General features: G+C 44.8%; 1 protein-coding gene and 1 long non-coding RNA gene across 5 annotated transcripts in view; both read right to left on the reverse strand.

Annotated features, from left to right (window-relative positions):
- LOC141779734 (nuclear factor of activated T-cells, cytoplasmic 1-like) overlaps nucleotides 1-26,581 on the reverse strand; it is a 151,304-nt gene that overhangs the window by 10,958 nt on the left and 113,765 nt on the right. For 3 of the 4 annotated variants that reach the window (XM_074654729.1, XM_074654727.1, XM_074654728.1), the window contains 3 exons: nucleotides 21,568-21,623; nucleotides 19,482-19,614; nucleotides 11,251-11,898 (listed from right to left, as the gene is read on the reverse strand). In XM_074654729.1, coding sequence (XP_074510830.1) covers nucleotides 11,251-11,898; nucleotides 19,482-19,614; nucleotides 21,568-21,623 — 837 coding nt within the window. The remainder of the gene's footprint in view (nucleotides 1-11,250; nucleotides 11,899-19,481; nucleotides 19,615-21,567; nucleotides 21,624-26,581) is intronic. The other variant, XM_074654730.1, reaches the window with a different exon arrangement.
- Nucleotides 1-26,581, reverse strand: part of LOC141779735 (uncharacterized) — a 100,977-nt gene that overhangs the window by 10,958 nt on the left and 63,438 nt on the right. The gene's annotated exons all lie outside the window — the stretch shown is intronic.

A 26,581-nucleotide genomic window follows, 5' to 3' on the forward strand; every position in this document is an offset into this window, starting at 1 on the left:
TTTAATCGACAGATCTGTGAAACTGAGTTTCTTCACAAAGAATCACACAAAAGCAGCTCTTTAAATCTGGTGTTTATCAGAGATGTGCTCCTAATTACCTCAAAGCAACAAGCTTATCGAGAAATGGGGATACCTTATTACTGGAGGTTGTTTGGGGCGACGTATCCTCATACAACGATTTGTACGATAATCGAATTGATGTGCTCATAAGTTTCTACTTTCTAAAAAATACTAATGGACTAAAGAAACCTTAGTAAAATAAGACCAAACCAACCGATAGTCGACTAATGGACTAAGAGAGGGCAGCCCTAGATGCCATAGTTCCGCCCACATGGTTAGATTGACAGTGTAGATGCTCAAACGCCACATAAGCAGCAAAATGGTGCTTCCAGTGATTTTGATTACACACTTCAGTTTGATTGCGTTGAGTTGTATTTATTTAGCTGCAGTGGAAGAATAGCATAGCACAACAGTACTCAGCAATCAAAGTGTTTATGAAAAGCAAACACAAAAGTGAGAAGCTAAAGAGCTTCTGACATAAAGCGCGCATGGATGACTCGAGACTGCGAGAAATCAAAAGCTCACTTTCACACAACCAGCGAAGCATAACCGCATAAAGCAAACACCAGAGCCTGAAAATACACTGAACTGAGTGAAACGCACACATCTTTGTGATTGAGATATGAAAGGAGACAGATTAAAACTCTTTGTATGGCTCATTACCGATGGGGTTTATGGTAAAATAACTCAGCCATCTGATAAACTCGCCGTGATTGATTCAGAATTAGAAACGTATGCTCCTCGCGGAGGCGGATGCGGGCGGCTCGACATTTCCCTGGTTTTGAAAATGGCACACCGTGAAGAAATATGAGCATATTGAAACAATCATAACTTCTGTGGGTCGCAGCCGCCTGAGTGCGAATTTGGCTGCGCGCTCGCATACAATACGATTTATAACTGCATCTGTGTTGGGCTTCTTTAAATCACCTGTTGCCTGTCAGTCCTTACGTGGGGTTTCACAGTTGTTTTCTTTTATTTATACGTGGAGGATCTGTGTTCTCCGTGTCCAAAAAGGTTTACCTCAGTGAGAACTTTATTGTTCACTATCCATCACACATAGATGGCCCAGGGAGGCTCCTTCCTGTTTTCAAAATGTCTGCTTGCGGGTGTGTATTTGCACACCGTGACCTCTGGTTAACCTGTCTGTTTTGCCATCCAAACATTAGCTCTGCTGGCTGCCATCTGCTAAGAAGAAGAACTACTGCACACTGGACACTCCAGTGCAGCTTTGGAAAGCATGCTCTGATGAAAGTAACATTTCCACTGATCCAGCATCAGACGAGCTGGACCCTAAAGTCACAGAAAGGGCATTACATCGTATACTAAAGGTAACTAAATCTTAAAAAGCTCCTGCCGCGCACAAGGACACGGCCTCTCTCTTTTCAACATCCCCGCTGAGCTCCAGCGCTCTGTACTGAAGCAGAGTGTGATCTGATTAACACTCTGTCTGCTGACCCCGAGAGCTGCCCTACAACTTTAAATCCTCTGCGCCTGCGGGGGATTCAAAGACACAGAGGAGGAGGTCGCCTCGGGGCACATCGTGGACTTATTCAAGTAGACCGGTCTGGAGGCAGGACAGAGACGATCTTGGCAACTTATCTCCTTTCCATCGACCTCGACTTTGATATTTCATAGACACACAAACTCTCATCCATCTGGAAACTGTAGAGTTTTCGAGCAACTCAGGGCTGTTTCACAGTCGGAGATGAAGAGCGGGCTACTCTTCTAGGGATAGCAGGTGAGACAAGACACGTTTGCCGTCACCTGTAAATCACAGAACCACATTTTCACCTGCTGCTTCTGTTCGTGCTTATTTCAAATCATATACAGATTTAACAGTTGCTGGGGCTTAAGGAGTGAACCTGCCACTTCAAAATACCATCACGGAAACAAGAGCCTGTTATTTGACTCAGTAAATCAAAGTGATTTAATTAAAATGTACATGACATTTTCATTCACACAGTGTTTAAGGGGCGAGCTTTCCAACTCAAGCTCCCTGCGGATTTGATGTGACTGATTTACAACATGAACAGAGAGAATTGTCTTCTAGTATTAGAAGGTCCAATGAATTTGAGGAGTAAGTTGTCAATTTGAGCATTTAAAAACATGATACCACTTCAGAATAAGGCACCTTTTATAAAGTGTTTAAAAGTTGTAATTAATGGCCATATTAATGGTGATTAAATAACTCACAAATGCTTTTTTGATCACTTATAAGCAATTAAAAAATACCAAACACCCTGAAAGTTGTTGTTATTAATAACTTTAACGCATTAGTAAATGATTTATTAAGAATTATTAACACTATATAAACACTTTATAAAGGGTACCTTATTAAAAAAAACAAAAAAGCCTTAGATGGGAACACTTAACTTTACCTCCCTACATTTAGCATTAATAATCAGCATATTTATAATTAATAAATTGTTTACAAAACACTATAATGTAACTAGAAGTATTTATAAGGGCATTTTAAATGTTTATTTATGTGCTTATCAACAATTATAACTATGGAGCATTTGGTGGGTGACACGTGATTACACACATCCTTACTATGTGTTATAAAACATTTACTAACTGTTTAAACACATGTATGAATCATTCAAAGGCAAGTTTTAAAACGGTTTATAAATGTGTTCAGAGGATAAAGTTTGACGGCAAATTCGTAACACAAGTTCCACTTGCTAGATTTATTACTGGAGCTTTTAGCTGCGTCTTACAGCATTCATCAGGGGAGGAAGTTTTTCTCGGTTGTCATGAGAGTAATGAAAAAGTATCTATATCTAAATACTTCTATAATAAAGATAATACATATAATTTATAATACAGTAAGCATGTCATGTGTTTATACTTTCATATTACATATTCATATCAAATATGAGGACTGAAGATTACTGCTTTGTCATCATATGTTATTGTTCTTGACAATAAATAAACACTTGAAATGTCTTTCTATCTGCTCATACAACTATATTAAAGTGTGTTATAAACATTACCTTTTCATATACTGCTTTTGACTGATAAATAAGGGATGTGGGGTTTAGGAGCTTGGTTAAAACAAAGTGCACAGCAGTTAGTTAAAAGCCCCTCGGCCTTCCTCGAGCTAAAGATCTTAATGGTGAGGTTTGCGTAGCGCCACTGTGGCCTTTCATCGGTTAATCTCTCGATGCTTCACACTATAAAAAAAGGCTTACCGAGCGTGAAAGGATTTCCCTGTTTGTTAGCACGTTGTTTTTGAGAGGAACGGAGCTCAGCCGAGTACGATCAGGAGAGTCGGGGGACCCGTTGAGGTTTATAACTGCCATGGGTCATATGTCGACAGTAGGACACTTACAGTTCAGCGGTTATGATCATTCCCTCCCCTGAAGTATAAACCCCTTCACCCACCGCTCGGTAAGTCTCTGCACTGCGAGCGGCCGCTGGTGGGGAGAGGGAAGAAAATGTGATCTTTAACTTTGGCTGGTGTTTATCTTTCTTTGACTTTTAGTGTTTTGTTTTTTTTAACAGTTTTAGCTGTGAAAGGAGCAAGAACTGTCTCTCTGTGTGTGTGTGTGTGTGTGAAGAACAGGGACAGCTGGAGAAGCTGCCAGGGAAAATCACTGAGATCGCATGCTACTTTCTTCCACCTCACATTTTCCCCTCTTTCTCTTAGTCTGTCTGTGTGTCTCCTTTATTCCAATGGCTGACCTGATTCTTCTCATGCTTGCTGAATATTCCTGGATGTGAGGACATGATGAGAATCTCCTGACCCTCAAAACACTAAAATACGTCTCGTGACTCACGGCTGTCCCTCCACTTCAGGCCCATAAGCCACGACAGAACAGATCTCACATTCAAAAATAACACATAGATTCTCTCTTGAAGTGTTGAGATGGATTGAGGAAGTCATGATTATAATCGTTTTAGACAAATTCATTATTTTGACAGTTGCTTTTTATGTTAATCTTCCTGTGTTTAGAGTGATTCGTCAACGGACTATAACACTAAAACAGGGGACATTTGGTTTATAGTCTTGTGACGGATTCTACCGGGACTCCCACTCTTTCAAAGTTTATATCTGCGTCTGTATTATTCACTTTCCATCTCCTCCTCTCTCTCTCTCTCTCTCTCTCTCTCTCTCTCTCTCTTCATGACCGGCTCTCCCACCCTCTTCTTTCTGAGGTATATCTGCACATGGAGGAGACGCCGAACTCTGCCAAGAGTTGCAAAACCCAATGGCTTTCCCCATCCCCACCGGCTGGATCAGACTTCTCTGTTGACATCCGTCGCTACAGGATACTATTTCACTGAGCTAACAGATTTCAGATGGGGAGCTGTTATTAAGTGGTCTGGGACGGAGACCTGCTCCTGTTTACTGATGCCGCAGGTATTTACATCCCCTAAATACAAAAACCAAAAACACTGGAACTGTCGGGGGGGGCGGAGGGGTATTATGTTGAAATGGAGAATCTCATCTTTGAGCCACATTCAACTGTCCGTGACTGCTTTAAAGTGTCCTTAAGAAAGACGCCCCACGAGCTCCAGAGATGTTTTCCAGAAGCCTGATCCTGACCCCTGACCTCCCTGCGGAGAATCAACAAATAAAAATGTGTCTTTCTGCAAATAAATCCCGCTTGTTTGGTGTTTATGTTCCCTGGACTGTATGAGTTTTCCATGTGCTCATATCATTATTAATGCCAGCAGGAAATATCCAAGATTCAAGGCAAATTTATGGTTTCTGTGACTGCGTAGTGTTTGTGGTATTGGCAGCAATATCAGTTCATCTCCACAGAGGAACAGTGTTTTATGGTAAATGTAGTAGTGGCGAAATATTTGCGCAGATTACAGAATGTTCTTTTTAATCACAAACAAACCAACATATCATCCAATCATAAATCCGACATGACCAAAGGGACTTGAGTTCTGCACACGAGACAGAGACCTTTTGATTTCTGAGCACCTGATGCAGAAAAACAGTGTTTGGATCGGCAGCCTTGTGGAGGAAGGAGACTCTCTCTCAGCCGTCACCCTGTCAACCACGTTGACATTTGTCATATCATGATTCAGTAATGAGCGTGTCTGGGCGGGGGGGTGGCAGCTCCATGATCACAGATGTACACAGGAAGATCTGAAGCCAAAGCCACAGGCCCTGTCTGAGTCCTGACCCGCTGTGATCCGTGCGGCTCGGCGGCTTCTCAACGCGTGTTTCCTAAACCTCAGAATGTGAGCCACATAAACCGAGCCTCTAAACTGCTGTGTCGGGAGAAACTATAAGAAACACATGACGTACGACGGGCTGAAGTAATAGAACTTTAATGAATAGACTCTAACTTGTTTGGAGAAGGAAGCCCTCTGTGGCTTTTACTCCGCTAGATTTGATTGTCAGTGAAGTCCGTTCTGCTATTGATGCCATGTAACTGACTTCCATATAGAATCAACATAGTGCGCCCACTTTCTACACAGCTTGGAATAATGGAAGAAAATAAGAGGCTAAATCTTTACAGTAGCAAATCTGCGTCACGCATTTCTGACATTTGGGTAAAATAAACACTACAACCCTTTCAAAATCAGAAGTCTCCGTGTGCGTGTATCGGATCCCAGACACAAAAGAAACCCAATTTGTTTAGATAATTTAGCAGTTTTTCAGCAGACACATTCTTTCTCAGTGACTGTGGATATTATGACGGAGCGACTGAAACCAGACCAGATCCTCTGGCTCGCACACGCACATAAAAGCCAGCCGTAATGAATGGACTGAACTCTTACAGATTCATCTCACTGCGCTTATCAAAACTAATAATATTCCCATTGGTTTTTACAGAGAGCTAGAAATCAAAGCGCCAATACCGCGACCCCGTTGCCACTGTCATATGTAACCACTTAGATCCAATTATTTGTGAAACTGCGAGCAATCTTGGGACAATAGTGACTATAATTTAGTGGGTTTCATAATATGGGTTGCAAAGAAAAAAAAAGAAAAAACCTGATCACAACCAGGAATCTAAAGGCTCTTATGTTGAGCCAATGGGACGGAGATAAAAGACATATAAGAGGAAACAGAGGGTGCTAAGGTAATCCAGAGGACTTCCACTCAACTGCGAAGGTATTCTTCTTCTGTTGCGAAGACACGATGGGTTCCATTACTGTACTTCTACTGTAACTTCCACACTTTATATTACAAACTAACACAGTGTTTAAGTAGACTGTTATCTGCTTTTAAAGTCAAGTTTCTGACTGGGTGCTGCTCCGGGGTATAACAGTTTTTTTCTTCTGTTACCACCAATTTTGGCTCCTCTTTTCCAATACGACTACAATTAACACAATAATAAGATCAAGTCTTATAAGTAGGGCCGTCAATCGATTAAAACATCTTGATTGTCCGTAGTTAATTGCAATTATTTGCAAATTAATCGCATGCCTGTGAAGGGGAGACTCATGGGTACCCATAGAATCCATTTTCATTCACATATCTTGAGGTCAGAGGTCAAGGGACCGCTTTGAAAATGTCCATGACAGTTTTTCCTCGCCAAACTTTTTGCATAAGTTTGGAGCGTTATTTAGCCTCCTTCGCGACAAGCTAGAATGACGTGGTTGGTACCGATGGAGTCCTTAGTGTTTCTAGTTTCATATGACATTATCATATGAGCTTTAAAACTTACTCTACAACCTAAAAATCGCAAGTTGCGTTAATGCGTTAAAGAAATTAGTGGCGTTAAAACAAATTTGCAATATCGCGGTAACTTTGACAGCCCTACTAAGCTAATTCATCAATTAATACCATACACAACCTCTACTACAACCGGATCAACATAGATCTTCACGTTTGCTACTGTGCACAGCCCTTCAAGTAGTTGGGGAGGTCAGTAATATCTGGTGATGGGTAATAAGAGCCACGGCTTCTCTATTCGCACAGTAAAAAGTAATGGTTTTTGATCCTAATGAGAAGAAATTGAATCAAATCTATTGCTGATCCCCAAAGTGCAGTTGTTGATCCAAAGCTTAGGCGGTCAATGACTCTTAAAAGGCCAATGCTAGAGTGCAGCCACCTATTAATTTTTCCTATGACTATAAAACTTCTCCAAGCGAAGCCCAAACTTTTACTTATACCTCGCCGTGTTCAAGGGCTGCCAGGAAGACAGGATCCCAACGCAAGCAATGACAACAAGAGTAAAAAAAACAACAAAAAAAACACATCCTCTTTGTAGTCATAAATAATATAAAAGCCATCCCCCTTCTTCTTGCACCCGTCAATAACACTACGTCTAGAAGGAGACTATGTTCTTGGCATTGCACTTAACCACAAGACAGCCTTTCTCTTTCTGTGCACTATTAGCATGAGCTCGACCCGCTCCTAAAGGGCCAGAGGGGTCAGAGGTGGAGTGTTGTGAAAGCACAGGCTGTCACCGGCTCTTACAGCGCTTCCGCATCTCTGCTAACTAAAAGACACACACACACGCACACGCACACGCACACACACACACACACACACACACACACACACACACACACACACACACACACACACATAGCCTACCGTCTAAACATACAGGAGCTCTGCTTTAGTGAGTCCCATTAGACACTTCAACCTCCACTTTAATGAACACCCCGCCCCCTCCCCCCCTGAATTCTCTCTCTCTTCTGCCCCCCCCACCCCCCTACAATCCCAGAGCCAGCCTTGCGGCACACTCCAATGTTAGCGACTCAGCATGTTTTCAGCGCGGTGCGGACGCGCTCTCAATCATCATTAGGGGTTTTGCGGAGTCCTGGGGTCTGGGCAACTCGCCAGGATGTGTAAAAGTTTCCATGAGGAAAGCCTCGAGTTGCCTTCAGAAGCGTCGGCGGTGGACGGAGATCCTCAGGAAGGTTAGAATGCCCTTTTTTTTTGTCGCCGGAGGGAGGGAACGAGGGAGACAACAACTCTGAGAAAACAAGCCTAGTAGAGTTTCAAACCTTGAATTAGGGAGGAAACAATCACAAGGAAAACTACCCGGTATAACACGAGGCAATCAGAGCACATATGTCAAATGTCAGAAAGCGGCAGAGGCTGCGTTGCACTCTGTGTTTTTCTTATTTTGGGGGAATAAGGGCCCTCTGTTTCCCAGAGAGGCAGCTGGTAGGAATCTGGCCCTCTGATTAGCACTAGTTAATTTTCGCTGTGTGCTGCATTCAGCTGCACTTCATGATATCACCCATCACAGAAGCAGCTAATGAGACAGGACACACGGCAGCAGCCTCACAGGACCGAACTACCGAGCACGGCCAGCACACTGATCCTTCTCTACACACACACGCACACATCTGCAGCAAAACACCTATAAACACCAGGAACCAAGTGAAGGGTTTGCAACAAGTGGTGTGGGACTTTCCAAAAACGTTTGTGTTAAAAAAGCCAAGTCTAAGATTAAAAGTGTATATGTGTGTGTTTGTGTGTCTCAGTGGTTGTTTGAGACAAGAGGGGGTATGATGTCACCAGAATCACACGTGTGACAGAGCGTGCCGTCATTTTAGTATTGCTTTTTTTGGCCTAATTAGTGCGCCAAACTTAAACGCTGCAGACCGTGTTTTTCATAAATTCTATTGTTACATCCACTGATGTCATTTGACTGGCGTTTTGCTCACAGTTATGTGCCTCGTAAAGCACAGATAGTGGGCTGTGAGTAAGCACGAAATGTCTGAAAACTTTTTAACGTTTTATGTGAGGCCCACCATGCGTTGTTTACGACGGTGAGTCAACGATACGACCAGGCAGAGTTCTTCCAGCAGCGTTGGGGTGTTTCATCCTCTGCTGCTTTACTCCAGCTATGTGAAACGAGGCTGCAGCAGGTGAGAGCCAACATGCCACTGAGTGAAAATGGCTGCTCCGACGTAGAGCTGACTGCCAACTGGATTCTTCCCATAAAACCTCATACCAGACAGCAGAATCCTCGCCTCGTGTCTTGCACTATAGTTAGTAAGCTTTTAGCACAGCAGAGGGAAGAGTTTAGCAGATTACAATGGAGACTGTGTACGGCAGTCAGGGGGGTTTGCATCCCAGACTCCCTCCATACTAACCCAGCTCCTTGCGGTACAGTAGCTCACCCGTTGATAAGTTGAGTGATTTCTCAGGGGCTGTGTAAAAACCCGGGCCCGGACCAGAGAGACACATTTCCTCTGGCTGATGAGAGCCGGAGGCCTCAGCGTTCGAGCGTGGGAGGCGCTCCACTCTTGGGGAAGATCAAGTGTGCTCCCGCAGACTCCAAATCACCGGCCCCCCAATTGCTGGGGAGGAACGCTACTCTACATGGCTGGCGTTAAATCACCGCCGCTGTGGTGAGGTCATCCGCTTGTCTTCCCTCTCTAATGGAGCGCTCGGCTCGCTAACATACGGCGGTAATGCGTGCGGACGCCCTGCGAGCTGCCTTCCGATCTTATTTATTTTAGCTTAGGGCTCATTTGAGGGGTTTGGGATAGGGCCGGGCCGGGCCTGGGAGCAGCAGATGCTGTCGGAGTATGCTGTTACCACCACACACTTACAGGGACTCCGCGAGCTCACCACAGATGCTCGCGCAGACGTTAGGTGATGCAAATCGGCAGCACACTGAGGTTTTTCAAGCGGCTGCCTCACTGTCCATCGGTCAATCAATACACATTCCTGCACGTCCCTAATGCAACTGTAATCACTGGCTGAATACATTTGGCCACCGGGTTGGAGAGAGATGGAGCCTGCTAAAGTGACAGTGGATGGAGTAGTGGGGAAGAGAAACTAGATTACATGATTTCACCCTAGCACTGATGTCTAAATCTGGTATATCTTCATACTGTTGGGTGTAAAAGGACCCCTTGCCAACCTTACTGTATTACAAAACGCTAAATAAAGCTACAGTTTCACTTCATCCAATTAATGCTGAAATGAAAGCCTCTGCCTGCCGTAACTATTGAAAACAGTCAGAGAGAATTTCAATTGAGCAGATTTGTTTCAAATTAGATTTCTTAGAGCACATGAACTCAAGAAAATGAGGCAACAGAAAAGAAAAGAAAGAGAAAAAGAAACAGGAAAGAAAAGTTGGGAATCAGTTTATAGAGCTGATAACAGACAGACATCCTCCCCATCCCCCCTGTCTCTGTATTGTCTGTTTATGAGGTGAGGACTAATGGGACTCATCAGGACTGACAGATATGCTGACAACTGCATTTCAACTCAATTACAGTTCCACAGCAAAACTCCCCTGGTCCCCTCATGCCTATCACCCCTCTACTCCCAGGGCTGCTGATTGAAGCGTGCACACACTCATACACACACATACTACCTCAGTTTACTGAACAAAAGGTGCACAGGAAGGGTGATATTCCTGAGTTGTCTCCCCCCCCGCACCTCCATTTGGATACGGGGGGGTTTAACATTGCAAACTGGCGCAACGCCATTGACGTGTTCTATGAATATATATCATAACAGCAAGTGGAGCCTCTGCTAACACAGATAACAGGTTGCCGACCTGAGAGACGATGTGGCATGGACACAGGAGGCCGTAAAGTCGACCATATGGTCCCTTGGGTGTGACTGGTTTCATTACCAGAGGGAGACCAGTGACCCCGCAGCCTCCCCTGATGACGACAGCCGCATGGTGTCGACTCCGTGGGGAGAAGACGGGAAAACAAAGCCTCTGGCTTCCGCCTCTCGGCATGCCTCCCAGAAAGATGGAGGGTGGGGTGGGGAGGGGGGAAAGTGGCTCGGTTCAGGAAACCCCTACCCATTGTTTTGCTTCCTTCATTAGTCGTTGTGTCAACGGTTTGGTTCGCTACGCGTGTGCCACTGTTTTTGTTCTGCTTGCACCGCGGCTGACCTCGCCGCTCTGATGTTTTGACAGATTGTTTCAAAATCCCATCAATGCAATTTACTGTTTTAAAGCAAAGCAGCCACTTGGACAACATAAGCCGGACCGCACGTTGCACCAAAAGCAAATAAATCTGCCGGGGTCTAAAATTAAACAAATGTGACGTCAATCTGCTGCCAGAATTCCATCAGGAAACACTGAGGGGTGCAGCAGGGTGCGGCTATGTGTGGGGGCTTGCAGATAAGCAAGAGGTGTTAAATAAATGTAACGTGCTACGCAAACAGCCATTTTTGGCACGGACAGGGAGCTCAAAAAGAGAAGCTTTCAAGTTGAAAAACAAAATTCCTGCCGCTATTCTAATTATCAAATGGAAACTTGCAACGTGTTTCTCGTAACTCACCATCATCTAGGTACATCTGGTCCAGTTCCCCGGGCTCCTGTTTGACGGTGATGGCCATCGACGGGGGGCTGGCGTCCTCAGGTAACAGGCTGGGTGAGCTCCCTCCGGCTGCTGCCTGACTGGGGCTGTAGGCCTGAACGAAGGGGTTCTCCGCAGTCCCACCAGGAGTGGAAGGTAGGGACACCGGGGAGGATGAGGGGCTGCTGTTGGCATAGATAGGGTGGTAACCATGGGGCCCGGGGCTGTTGAGGTGGATGGGGCTGCCCTGGGAATGAAGCATCCCCAGGGGAGAGCTGTGGTCAGGCGATGCTGGGTGGGCGAGGTTTGGGCGGCCAGGGCTCTCCTGGATGGGGGGCGTCACGGGGCCCGGTGGAGGTGCCGCGTGGGTGGGGCTGTTGGGGAGGCACTTGCTGTATGCCACGGGGGACAGGTCGTGTAGGGTGGGGCTGGAGCTGGGGGACGACGACGGCATGGCAGCATGGCGTGGCGGGCAGGGAGGGTAGCCACCGACCAGGCAGGCGTCAGGATCGGCTACAGGCATGATGGGAGCGAGCCTGGGCCGGCTGTAATAGGGCTTTGAATGCATGGGCAGTCTCGCAGTCCCCAGAGAATCATATTCATCATTGGGTTCTGTCTTTATTATCGGCACTGGGGGGAAAAAAAGTAGAAAGAAAGGTGGAGATATTAAAAAAAACCTGCAGGGAATCCACGTGGCGCAGTGAGTGCACGAGTGAGGCTGAGTAAAGCAGTGAGCAGGCACAACTGTGGCCGCGATACCCTCCATAATCCAAACAAACAACCACCAGTGGATATGGGCTCCGTGTCAACTTGGCTGAGCTCTCTAACAGAGAAACCCTCACGCCTCCCAACCGCCACCCCTCTTTACCACATCGTGAAAAAAAAGCAAAAGAATAGGGGGGGAAAGAAAAATGGATGAGTCATCAGTGTGGAAAGCCACAGCTGGCTCTAATAATGAATAAGACCTATTTTCTTTGGACTCTCCTCCAGCTCTGATATCCAATAAAAGACTACTTTAAAGCACTGGCTGCTGCTGCTGCTGCTGCTGCTGCTGCTGCTGCTGCTGCTGCTGCTGCTCAAGGAGCCCAGGACCCCAAGGTTTCCTCCACACACTCTAGAAGTAATTGTTTCTCTCAGGACCAAAAGATAGAGAGAGAGAGGGTGAAAAAAAAAAGGAGATGATTTGATTTTGATTAGGCCGCCTGAGCTCCTTAAGAGGCTGTAGAGCTGCGCCTGTGGTTTCAGGAGCTTCAGGCCTCAGCTAATGCAGGAGAGTGCAGTGACCCCACTTGATCATCCCGCCTCCTCTCTTCTAGCTTCTAATCCAGTGCAGACCGTCTGCACCGTTTCCTGATTAGTCCTGACGGACAGGTATCACATGCTTCCTGTTCGCTGTCAGGAGCAGTTATTGAAAACAACTTTCTATTAAAATGAAAATTTTTCAGGACAGAACTACACGGCCTGGGTCTAGAGATGGAGAGAGGGAGATCCACATTAACAGGCACACTGGTGAGTTATTATATAAGTACACACATGCGCAGACTGTGCCAGCGCAAAACTAACAGGGCAGTGTTAAAACACCCAGATGCGTAGCAAAGGCTTCTGAGTCACAATGGATGCACTGTTTCTATTTCTACACATTGTTAAAACGTGTTAATGGGTGTGGTGAGCGTTTGATGCCAAACCATTAAGGTTTTTGGTTCCAAGTGACATTTACTCAAAGGCGTACACATGTCAATATGAATAAGACGTCTGTCTGAACTGTTTGTGTTTGAACACAATATAGAAGCTTTGAGCGATAGTGAAAGCAAAGGGTGCATATGAAATGTACAGTTTGAAGAGAGTGTTTTTCATTGTGTTATTATTTTTTTTCGTGGGAGTCGGATTTGATAGGGCATTAATCGCGCCTGTAGCCTCTGGGGTGCTGGGATGCGGTGCGGTGATAACGCAGCAGGGAGCACATTTACGTCAGCCCTGTCTGCTGTCAGAGCCCAGGGACCGGGGCCCGGTGTCTAAGGCGAGTCCCGTGATGTAGGGCCTCCGAACCACAGCCTGGGGAGTAACAAGCGAGTCACATGGTTCACAGTACATCCACCGCCACTTCCCCTCAGCGATTCCCTGCCTTTCTCTTTAGTGTGAACGGGTGGCACAGTGCCATGGAGCCGAGATGTGTGATGCCGGAGTTGTCATGTGGTTACGTCATAATCAAATTTGATCATTTTGACATTTTAGCTTCAAGTTCTGCATTGTCATCTGTGAGTTTGTAACACATTTTGACCTGTTAAAGAGGACCTATTAAGCTCATTTTCAGGTGCACACTTGTATTTTGGGGTTTCTACTAGAACATGTTTACATGCTTTAAAGTTAAAAAAAGCTTTATTTTTGTCATACCGGCTGTGCTGCAGCACCTCTTTTCACCCTCTGTCTGAAACACTGTTTTGATTGGTCAACCAAACCAAACTCTTCGGACTCTGCTCCAGCTCCGCTCTAACTAGCTTTGTTTGAGGATGTGCCAAACTATCCGCAGGTATTATGCAAATATGTTACTTGGTGACATCACCACGTTATGGAAGAAAAGGCGGGACTTCAAGCAAGGCGTTTCAGACGGTTCAGGAGCAGAGTTTCTGTTAGGGAGAGTAACTCACTTTGGAGTGGACTCTGGGCTTTGTAAATTTGCAGAACTTTTACATGCACAAAAAACTATATAACTCATTAAATAAAAGGGAAAAAGCACAAAAGCATAATAGGTCCACTTTAAATAAAGTTAAAACATTAAATTATCATCCATGATGGATCCTGAAGACTGATATACTGTATGTGTATGTAAGATTTTCTTACAGCTACAAAAAAAGTCATATTTTTAAAAATATCATGGTCTTCAGGTTGTACTTGATTTTTTCCAAAGGAAGTATGAAGCACACTCATATTTACCAGTCCTTCTGGTTAATGATGATATACATCACAGGGAAAAAAAGGGATGAAAGAGGCAGATTGCCTGATGTTGGTGACTGTCGCTCACTTTGGATGCCCATTAAACAAATCTGATGTACCACGTCACGAGATTTCCTGCCTGCCTTTGACCAAAACCAACATGAGAATTTAATTTAGGCGAATCAGCAGTATCTCAGAAGGGATGGGCTGCTGTTGACCTTTGCAGTCCCACTTTGTAATCCAGTTAGAGTGTATTTCTAAAGAGCAGTTTGCTTTATCGCAGCTTCAACTTTTCATTCTCCAGTGAGGTAATTTGTCAACATTATTTTCCTTTATACCCTCTGACTATGAGCAAGACTGGCGAAACAGGAAATCAAATCACGTTGGAATAATGGCCTTTCTTTTAAGTTTCAAACTTCTTTTTTTTTTTGCCTGCAGATTCTCCCTCCTCTGCTACAGATATAAACAGAGGTCTCCCTCCAGCTCCACCCATCCATCTGTGTGTCTCCTTTCCACTTTGTGTGAGAGCTGAGAAAACAGATTCACCAGGCGAGTCCCAACTTCAGCTGGCTTCTATTTCCTCCCAACCTGTGGGTTATGGCCCACAGACAGTTGATGTTCTGCACATGGTTTTCTCTCCATCTCTGGCAGTTTCCCCTCTGTCTGCTTGTATTAAACTGATCAGGCCTGATCTGGGTATTTTATTGAGCGGTTGTTTCCTCTGAAGGGGAATGGGAATCGGGACGTAGATGTGCGTAACAGTGTATTTGATTAGGAAGGGCAAGCAAACAGGGCTTATGTAGATTTGCAAATTTCCTTCCAAAGGAGACCCTCTCTACTTTTAGCCATCGGGCAAGGGGGATTATGGGATGCAAAAGGTTCTGATTCTCATTTCCATCGCTTGTTGGCTGGGATATGACATTGTCATGCTGCTGAGAAAAAATCAGGGATTGTCGTGTTGAAGAAATGCTGAACTCATCTTATTCTAACGGCGTGAATCTGCAGTGACATTTAACATGGAGCAGGTGGTAGTTCATTAACTCAAAAGGTACCTGGTGCACCATGTCCCACTGTGTAGCCAATCTGGTCACCCAGTATACTGTTGGCCTTAGTGTGCTGTAGGTGAGTCTGACAAAGCCACGAGCTCTAGACATAAGACAGAAACAGTTCAGTCTTTGTCCGATTTTCGGGAAAAAGAAAAAAACATGACTGTGCAAATATTTACAAAAAAAAAAAGAACAATGTGTGGTTCATTAAATTTTTCCTGTATGTGTCATAGAACATGTTTCTGACTTTCTTTCCCCCTTTCCAGCTCCGACCACAAACCAACGCAGCGGAGGGAGTCGGCACCCGTTTGCGTTAAGAATAGAACTCGATATTACAGAGGAATCTCCAAACGGCCTGTAAAAATAAAGGGGTTCCGAGAAGTTCTTCGCCCGAGCTTTCGGTCATTGCCAGGACTTTCTTTTTTTCGCCGTTCGTTGTTTAATGTGGTTGGTGAGAACTGTTTCTTATTTGAAGAATGACACGTCACGTCTCTACTCACACAAGAATGATTGGAAGGGAGCTTGGAAAAAGAGGGGCTCATTCCGGGAGCCAGACAAGGACACTTGTGCTGCATCTCAACATCACAGAAAAGCAAACCCCAAATACTGCTGATGGTATTAATCAACAGCAAATGCCTCCAAGATCCCTCGGCTGAAAACAGCTTTAGCTCATATTCAGGAACTCATAATCAGCAGAAAATTGATGTAATTGGCTGAACTGTTTTTATTAGGGCTGTCAATCGATTCAAATACTGAATCGGGATTAATCGCAAATTATTTGCACATTTTTATCTGTTCAAAATGTACCTTAAAGGGAGATTTGTCAAGTATTTAATACTCTTATCGACATGGGAGTGGGCAAATATGCTGCTTTATGCAAATGTATGTATATATTTATTATTGTAAATCAACTAACAACACAAAACAATCACACAGAAACCCTCACAGGTACTGCATTTAGCATAAAAAAATATGCTCAAATCATAACATGGCAAACTGCAGCCCAACAGGCAACAACAGCTGTCAGTGTGTCAGTGTGCTGACTTGACTATGACTTGCCCCAAAACTGCATGTGATTATCATAAAGTGGGCATGTCTGTAAAGGGGAGACTCGTGGGTACCCATAGAATCCATTTTCATTCACATATCTGGAGGTCAGAGGTCAAGGGACCCCTTTGAAAATGGCCATGTCAGTTTTTCCTCACCAAAATTTAGCCTCCTTCCCGACAAGCCTTAGCTTTTCTAGTTTCATATGATGTCCAATATCTTCACTCTAGCTTTAAAACTGAGCTCGCTGCAACCGAAAGATCGGCTGCGTTAATGCGTTAAAGAAACTAGTGGCGTTAACTCTGACAACCCAAGTATTTAACTTTAATAAATTGCTCATGAAGACACTTGACCTATGTGCTCTCTGACATACTGTACAGTGCTAACGATACATTTCAAAGAGGATTTCTGAGCGGCTCAAATCCTGTTTTAACATCACAACGGCAATGTTTCAACAGGTCTACAGCCCCCCTCTACTCATATCACAGAGGCTTATCTTTGTCTGTCAGCTAGTGAGAGTGAGAGTGAGAGCGGCTGTGACTCCACCACAGACTGCATCTGATAATATGTTATAATTTCACAGGGCGAGGCCGAGGGGAAGATAATAATCTGTTTACACGTCTGAAACAATACCGTCTCTATTGAAATAATATTCTCATCTGAGCTGAGTGGGAACATGCAGCATAGTGAAACTATAAGGCATCGGTGCTAGTTAGGTGCCGACCACATTTGCATTGAAGAATAACAGGATGGTCACATGACCTGAATGGAAAATAAAGGTGGTTTTTCACTAGCATCTGTGTCCCAGAGTGTTTGCTTCATCCTTCCGCTGTTTCAAACAAGTCGAGCTATTTAAAGGGTCGGGTTTGCCTTTTTATAGATGAGCAGACAGCAGAGTGTGAAAGAAATGTGCTCTCTAAACAACGTCAGCGACCGCAACTGTGCTTGAAGTGGGACAGCGGGCCGGAAGAGCCTTTTCATACATGTGTTGACAACGTTGTGTGTGTGTGTGTGTGTCCTCCTCCGCAGCCCACCCCGAGTACCTGGCCACAGTGTCGGTTGTTTCTCTCAGTGTTGACACACACACGCGCACACACACACGCACACTGAAACCCTCAAAAGCAAACAGCTTCACTAGGATTTCCTCATTCTTTGTTGCTGAATTGAAACCATGAATGTAATACAGTCATCATTGCCAGAGAGGGGGTCTGTTTACACTGATTACAACCTTTATACAGTATTCTTTGTGAATGCTTTTCAATCAGTGAGCACGGATTAGTCGTCATGAATAAGAAAATGCATTTCACTTCACATGCATTCATAATTACAACTACAAACTCTGTAATGATACATTAGCCTTTAAATCTCATTGACAAAGTGTCAACGGTGCTGCAGGTTGCAACTCTGCTGGCTGTGATGCTACTTCAAAAGAGAAATGTGTTTTTTTGGTGTCGCCCACAGACGTTTCCTCACTGAAATACAATTACTTCTGCACCCAGAGCAGTTCTGCCTCAGCTGTTATCCAACACAGTTGTAATATTACACTCTAGATTACCTCTTTGATTTAAATACAGATTGTTTTTTTTTTTTAGAAATGTTGTATATTTTAATGTGCGTCTTCAAAAAGCGTGGTAAATCTCAAAATAGAACTCAATAGCTTGTCTCTTTGGCTGTAACACTTGTGAGTTAATTATGCTCCTTTTGCGAAGACATTAGGCCCGCTTGTGTGGTCCACGCTGTATTTTGCGGTTTACTTGGCAACAAAAGAGAGAACACAACAAGTCATCTTTTAATTAGAGCTGTGTTTATGGCTCAGGGAAATGACTTAGAGATGCATAGTGGAGGCTGATAAGCCTCTACGTCTCCCCTTCTCTCTCTCCCTCCGTGGAAGCAATGGTATATGAAATGGATCTGCTATATATGGACACGGTTTGTCAGCCCCTCACTGGTCCAGTTACCCACGATGAACTCGTTCATCATATGATCAGGCATCTCCAAATAGGGCCTTGCTCTACTTTCTTTCAGAGCCTCGTCCAAAATCCCAATCACTTATCTCCTGTGGCCGTAAATACATCTGCTGATAATCTAAATGTCACATCTTATTAACTTAAAACGCAATGCACGCTCCTCCCAGCAGCGTTAGACCCATTAGACACTGATCAATGAATACCATTGTTTTGACCTTATGGATTTTCGCTGGTTATCAGGAAAGAGGGACGCAGGTATTGCAAATAGAAGGTTGCTGGTTGGAATCCTTAAACCAGCTGGGACGATGTGGGAAAACCCGCCTTCAGCAACTATTGATCAGGTGCCAGAAAAGTTAAGGCACTTGAACTCCTGACTGCTTCAGTGAAGCTGCTCCACAGCAAACAAAAAAAGGGTTTTGGCTCCATAACTGGGAGGCATTGTTTCGCTGAAAAGAAGAGCAAGCATGCTTGGTCAACTTTCTCTGAATACATAAAAGATAAAATAACAGTATTCCAGTGGTTGGATGGTTGAAAGTGATACCAAAGCTGGTATTTCACCTGCACCCATTGTGAAAAAGTCAATAGCTTGCAATGTAATTCTTGAGGCTGAACTCTTCTCTAAACTCTCAGCGATACATTCTTCAAATTCCAATGTGAAAGCCATCTATAAACACTGAGGCCATGGACACATGATAAACACAGAGAGAGAGAGGTATTCCTGGGTTTTCAGGTTGCTACATGAATGACAGGGCAACGCACCGCCTGGTAGATGCACGTGTGTGTGTGTGTGCGTGTGTGTTTTTGTGCGTTGGTGAACCAGAGGGGCATTGTGTGTGAGGTTGGGTGTGAAAGCCAGGTCGCCGGGGGATTGACTTCTCTTCATCAACAGCGCTCGGAGGCTCTGTCACTCAGCAGGTACACCTCATCGCTGGGGAACGCCGTCTCACTACAGAATAAACACACCTCACATCTTCTGCTCTCACTCACGGGCCACGGGCCACGCGGTGCCAGGCGGAACGTCAAAAACGCCGACAGAATACTGGCACGCGAAATTTCACATGGCATGTTGACGGGCTGCGGTAAACTACAGCCGATGGATGTCAAGACCTGGAGAAATACGCTACGTGATGAATGCAGAGTGTGTGCAGCTTGTGAAATGCATACATGTCTGTCGCAGGTGTTTAAAAAAAAAAAAAAGGTGGGAAATATTTATGATGATTACCGTTAGGAGGCAGGTAGGTGAAGCGCTGGTACTGGCTCCTCTTCCTCTTGCCATTGCAGACGTAGAAGTTAACCTGCACCGGGCTGGATATTCTCTGGTTCCTGTACGGCGGGATCTCCACAACAACAGTGCTCTATAACACAAATAACATACAATGAGATATTCTATGAGATAAAACAGCTGCAGATAGCATCAACAGATAATAGTGCATTAGTTGTATTTTCTCATCTGATTTCATGGCACTCTCCAAATGTACGTTTGTAGTATGACTTCCTGCAGCATATTAATCAACAGCTATGTTTATTTTACAGCTGGCCTTCATTTAGGGGTAGTGTTTCCAAGAGGCTGGACTGGGAGCAGGTCTAAACGAGCTCGTCTGGACTGTGTAGACACAGCAGTAGAGCCCAAGAGGTTGGTCCAGTGCCCGTGTTTGTCTCTGAGGAAAACCCCAGGGCTTTAGCTTTGTACAGCACGAGAGGAGAGAGAGAGAGAGGTAGCCGGTTTATTTGTTTGCACAGCCATGCCTCCCTGTGGAGAGGCTCGCCTGTCCCCCTACCTTTCCCCCGGGCCACAACTCGGCAAGTCTGGACGGATGTGAACTTTCGACCGCTTTCTTTCTGACAGGGGAACACGGAGGGAATTAGTCCGATTCCTGGGATGGCTGTCACTCTCGTGGGGGTCTGAACGGGCCAGAATGACAGGAAGCAGGTTTTTGTTGGTCATCACTGTGGACGGAGGCAGCCATATGGGGGCGTGGGGGGTTTTGGAGGTGAGGGGCCTCCGTCCTCCGCCCCGGTCTGCCCTCCAGATGACGACAAAGAAAATACGCAGGTGGCTGATTGAGTGTGTTAAATGTGTGTGTGCACATGGCTTTCCCCTCTCCATCCTAAGCAATGAAAGTTAGCACGCTCTGGATGGCAATAAAAACACTGTCGGGCAGGCAGTCTGGAGCACTTTACAGTAGTCTGGTGGCAACTGACATGAGAGGAAGGCCAGGGCTCTCTCGCTGTCTCTCCCCACTTGTTTGTTAGATCTACAAATAAACACAGTAGTATTTGTCTTTCATCGACCTCGCCTCCTCACACCGCCGCCCCCCGGCCGAGCCTTGCACGCCCGCTAATTTTCCAGCATCTGGGACTCCAGCCACGGCACATCAGCCAGCCCTACAGGCCAATTAGACATCAGAGTCCGTATTTACCCTCCTGATGCAACCGAGTCATTTACCTGAGTGAAATAGCAGCAACAACAAGGAGGAAAAACAACCTCAAGTTGCAGCATTTAGATGTGTGTGGTTTATTTTAGACCCCGTGCGAGTGTAAATTGCCTCGGTTAGTTTACACAAAAAAAGGAGGGGGAAATGGGGGGAGGGGAGGATGAGACGCCGCTGATGAAAGGCGTCAGCAATGCAAAACATACTGTCATCACGCACAGGCAAACAGGTTTTCGCAGATCCTGTACTGAGAGCAGACCTAACGAACCTCAGTGAAGTCTTAATTAACTCCAGAGCACAACCAGCTCTCTCTGTGACACGTAGAACAACATTTGATGATTCCCTTTCACTCTCCGTTTTATATTAACACAATCAAAATGTGTGGCAGAGCGTCAGTAAAAAATGAGCGCGCTGGTTTATTTTCTCATTACGACCCTCATGAAAAGCAGCAGGTAAAAGCGGTGGGTGTAATCCACTCTTGGCTGCAGGATCCAGGCACAGACGAGGTGTTTTAAGTCCAATTCACCACAGCACACAACACTTTGCTGTGAACTAAACGTCTGGCTATGCTGGGAGGATCCACATGTGTGTGTGTGTGTGTGTGTGTGTCTGTTTTTGTGTGCGTCAGAGGAAAAACAATATGACAGCCCGTGTTTACTCAGCTAGGGTACAGAGATTTTGTGAAAATTCCATTCAGGATTGCATGGGCTAATCATCATTGTCTATGTTGCAACTTGTAATGCCTTAGCAAAGGTTACATCATTACAGGGGACAGATGAGGAGGAGACGGAGAGGAAAGGAGAAAGTGTCAAGGGAGGGTGGGACTGAAGACGGCGGGAGCATTTCCAATGAGTCACGTCGGTGAGGCGCACTTACATTTTTGACGGAGTCCTTGTCAACTTTGGCTTCCGTCTCCCACAGATGATGCCCATCTATTGGCAAAAGAATAAAACACAATATTTAAACAAGATGGACCTTTAATGGAGGGCGGCTACAATCTGCAGATGATACTCGTATCGGTGAAGAGGAAGAGATGTGTGATCTGGCGGTGGGTTAAGGTATTTTATCATTTTGTTCAGTGTAGTTATGAAACATTATTTGATTAAACAAGTCGTCAGTAATTTGAGAAGTGATTTATCAAGCAGAAAAGCAAAGCATTTGCTGGTTTCAACTTCTTAAATGCATTTGCTGCTTCTCTAAAGGCCTTTACACACAAATAAACGACAAGAAAATGCGAAATACTCGCCCATATCTAGGGCTTTTATTGTGAAAGGTAAGAACAGAAAGACTGGTTCTGGTCTGCGCTGCCTTTGTCAAGGTTGAAAGAAGTAATAAAGTTTGCCGTCCTGGTTCGGACTACGGAGCCTCCGTGTTGTTGTTTCATAAATATACTGTAGGTGTAACTAAACACGTTTTTTAAAACTTTTTTTTTGCTGTCATTCGCGGTGCGAAAGCTCAGAAAAAACATCTCTTTCTGGAAAAAAATTACTAATTTTTTTTGCTGCGAAATATTCATATTCTGTGTCAAAAGTGCTCATGAAAAAACAACAGTTCTAAATATATATTGACGTGCAAATGGTGTGTAAAGGCTTTAAATCTTTGAAAATGTAAAACCTTTAGGTTTGGACTAAAAAAAAAGGTGTAATTTTAGGTTTTGGAAAATTGTGATGAACTCATGAAGTTAAGCATTAATTGCAGCCTTAGGTCAGATCTTCAACTGGACTTGCCAAACCTCTCTCCGTTAAATGTGTCACTATTTTTGTCCCTTCATTAAATCCTTGATTAGATAGACTCTCCTCCCTTATTTCTATTCTTAACTCTGCTCTGTGAAATAACAAAAAAAAAGTAGCAGCTTTTGTTTGTTCTCTCTTTCTTCTCATCTCCATCTTGTTGTGGTGAGGAGGTTTCCCCCCGCTGCCATGCAATAAAAGGCCTGTGAGCTACTGCAGCTGTTGGGAAGCCTGCAGAAGCTCAGCTCACATTCTTTGGGTTTTCTCTGTGATTTCATGCCACACCTTAGCGAACAGACTCTCTGGGCTCTGCTAGGGCAATCAGCACCGAACGCAGTGCCAGAACCGATGACTCATTAGGGCTGTCAGAAATAGAAGTGACACAGAACAGTCTTTGTGTCAGTGGCACACCATGTGAGGCAATAGCATGGTCACCGTGGCACTGCTACCGTACCGTATGTTAGCCGGGGTAGTGAGCAGCAGCTGTGCTTTTAATGCTGCTGAAACGCTGTGCTTTGCTTCTGGGACAGGAAGCCATCAGATAATATGATCAGAGCCAGTTTCCAAATAACTGATAGCAGAAGTCCAGCAGCTCTGGAAGATGTAAAACCTTTGTATTTTTTTTTTCAAAAGCATTATGTTTTTCACATCACGCAGCAAGTGAAAGAATAAAGGATCCCAGTCGCGGTTGGCTTATTATTGGTGAGCTGTGGCAGTTGGGGCTGGTGGTCAGCTTTATTATTCAGAGGGTGAACATCAGTAGATATCTCTTTCCAAAATGGCCATATTAAAAGTCAGGAAAGGAGAAAAACAGACGGTGAACAGATCAGATAAGGGGTTTCTATTTGAACTGAGGGAAATCAGAGTTGCATATGGAGAAATGTGCCTCGCTGTAACGGAGATGATGTGGATGACCGAGGGAATAGAGAGAAGCAGGGTCGTATAGGGCTTGCCGTGTGCATGCATGTGGCAGGTGATTGAGATGCTCAAAAGAATGAGAGGTGCACGTAATGCTGTGAAGTGACTCAGAGCATGGAAGGGCAATTAGAGCGAGCGCAGACAGGGAGAAGGTCAGAGAAAGGGAGACAAACAGAGATGAGCGTTCCTCATGTTACGTCTAGGGGAACCAAGAGGGAATCTCACCCGCCTCCGCTCTGGGAGACACTCCAAGAGGGAAACCTTAGACTACGACGTCAACCCCAACCTCCACCAGTAAACATGTTTTTCAAACTTTTCTTCTTCTTTCTCTCTACCGTCCTCTTGATCTATTCTCTCTCACCTTTTACACCTCTCTGTCACTTTGTCACACTCCAAACTTTTCAATGATCAGCAAATCTGAAACTGAGACTGACTTGGGACGGGGCCACATGTGGCATACCTTTGCGAGTCAGAGAGCGCCGCACCACTGATAACCGCAGAACTTTCCATTCACTCCTTCTTCCCTGCAACATCTGCAAAATGCTTCTGTTCCCGACAACACCTCCTCCTTCACGCGGCCTACGCCCACGCGTAATGCACACACACACACATGCACAACTGCAGGAGCATGCACACACCGCAGCCACAGTATCCTCCACCTTTGTTCTGGCTTTCAACTTGAATGATAAGAAAGGGGTATAGGAGCTGCGTCTGGAGAAGTCTTGCTATAATCCAGTCACATTGAAATGAATGAAGGCACACGGACGTGTAGAAACACTTATTCTCAAATGTAAACCAACCATCTGCCCATTGCTCTGCATGACTCACTTGTGCAAATGATATCCACAAAGACTAACACCAGCACAGACAACCAGGACAACACACTCATTCATGAGACAATTAGACCACATGTAGGGTGAGGCTTCTTGGAGTCAGGTCTTCTCTAATTCTTGACAACGAATTATGTTGAGTAAATGGTGGTAGAACACAGCAACAGTGTTGCTGTTGTAGTAAATCTCACACAAACAAATCCTCTCATTTGTCATATTTTCATGGACTGAAGTTTGGTTATAATGATAAAGATGTGTGTCCTCCATCTGATGTCATCGAAAGGCAAACAACTGCTGCAGACACCAACGATTTTGGGCTTCACGAAGCCACAGATAGCTGATTAATGGCATCTCTGTCCACATAATGACCTTGCAGGTTTTGGTTTTCCATAAGTGATTTTTTCCTCCTAAAAAGTGTTATGTGTAGTGCACAACAACTTCCATTGACCGAAGACAAGATTTTTTGAGAATGGAAAATATGATTCACGTGCTTAATTGCGGAGGTTGTCTTGTGAAACAACCCAGATGGATTTTGCAGCTACAGTGTGTCTCTTTTCCAGAGAAGATTTTCAGGAGTATTTCTCTCTCTTTCCTGTTTACATACGTCAAGTTTATTTTCCGTTTTAGTACCGTCCTGCTGCTGCTGCTACCTGGACTGAACATGCTTCAGTAATTTTACGCATATTTTCACAGCGATTACCTTGTTGTCCAATGAGGAGCAAAGCCAAAAGGCCAGAAAAAGGGGTTCCCCGCGCGACTGATCCCCGAGGTGCAGCTGCTTTCCTCTCTGAAGCACCTGACCTCTGCCAATCTCAGGAGTGGTGAAACTGGAGAAATGTGGGTCTGCTTCAGATTGAGAGGCTCCTGTATAAATTATGACCTGACAGTAGATCCGTGATGGGTTTATAGTCAGGAAGTGAGTTATTCTTGGTGTAAAACAGGGAACGCGTGAGCTGACTTGACCCGTGGGTGCAGGCCGAGGAGGACGGCGGCCAGTAGAGACGGATTTTATCCTTTTATCAAGACTCCAGCTGTGTGGCATTGAGTCTGACAATGATCTAAAGGCTGAGAGGGATGGCTGGAAGATCATCCAGACTTTTACATTTGTATAATATTTGTGTTCACATGGAAGACATTAAGGTTGGTTGCTCTCCATGGTGTGTTGCAAAGGGTCACTGCAGGACCCCTCACTTCTAAATCCTTAAACTGACTGCATGGTGAAGAGGACTGCAGGTAGATGCTGTTGTAGTTTTCATGCAGGGTCTCTCTAACTGTTTGCAGCCGTATTGGACCAAAAGTTTCATGCACAGAGCAACGCGTCAGCAAAATATATCACTATTCTTATTCCGTGGAAAGAGCATTTACCCCCAGAAAAGGAAATGGAAACAATTGTCTCCCTCTGATTTGAACCACTTCTCTGGATATATAACTTGTTCAGACAAGTCTTGAGTAAGGGTGGAGGCCACAGGACAATCTAGACATCTTTCTGTTATGATACCGGGATGATTCAGACGATCCCTTTGATGTATAGACGTGCCCAAAGCAGAAGCATTTCAAGACGGAGCACTGGCCTGTTGCTGATGAAACTTTACATCATGAAAGAAAAGACATTTTAATGAGCCCGAGGCTTTGAGGGTGAAAAGCAAACGTTCAGTTAGGTCAGAGCTTCACCCAATAACACTATAGGTTTAACTTTGCATTCTCACACTGAAAATGTGTATATTACCCCCTCATTAAAGCGGGCAGTGACACCTCCCCCTCCAATGCCTTATCAAGGTTCACTCTTTTGGGGGTATTGACCCATGCATTTCCCTTCGGTACAGCCTCAGACCTGCAGTGGTTAATGCATGCTTTATGAAGGAATGGCAAAAGAGCATGAGAGGTTAAGCCCCTACAGCTCTGTTAGAGGGCTCCTCTACAATTATCATACATAATAATTGATTTTGGTGCGGTACACCATCCCAATTAGACGGGATACTGTAACTCACACTTCTCTAATCTCTAGCCTGAAGCAGGGGTGGAGGGCGGCTGACCGTAGACTGCCATATTGGCAAAATATGAGCCAAGATTATGCAGGTTATCCTAGCCTGAAGCCAAAGGGCAGTCTAGACACACCGCTCGAAGTACAATACATCGACCGATTTGTCTGGTGTTTAGACTTGCCCACGGTAGAAGGGTTCAACCGAGTATAAACAGTCTCATGAATGAACTCTTAACAGCACAGATCACAGTCAGTACGGCCTGCGTTCTTTGAATCATGAAGGTATGAGGATCCAAATATTTCAGCCTGTTGCTGAGGAGTTTCCACATGGCAAGAGAAACAGCCTAAGGGTATTGTTGTGGACATGTCCTAATGTTACAGATTACACTGTAGCTCAGACTTCTCTTAGTCTTGGCCGTGAGCTGGACCAG

This window comes from Sebastes fasciatus, chromosome 12, assembly GCF_043250625.1.
Source record: "Sebastes fasciatus isolate fSebFas1 chromosome 12, fSebFas1.pri, whole genome shotgun sequence".
Taxonomy (NCBI): Eukaryota; Metazoa; Chordata; class Actinopteri; order Perciformes; family Sebastidae; genus Sebastes; species Sebastes fasciatus.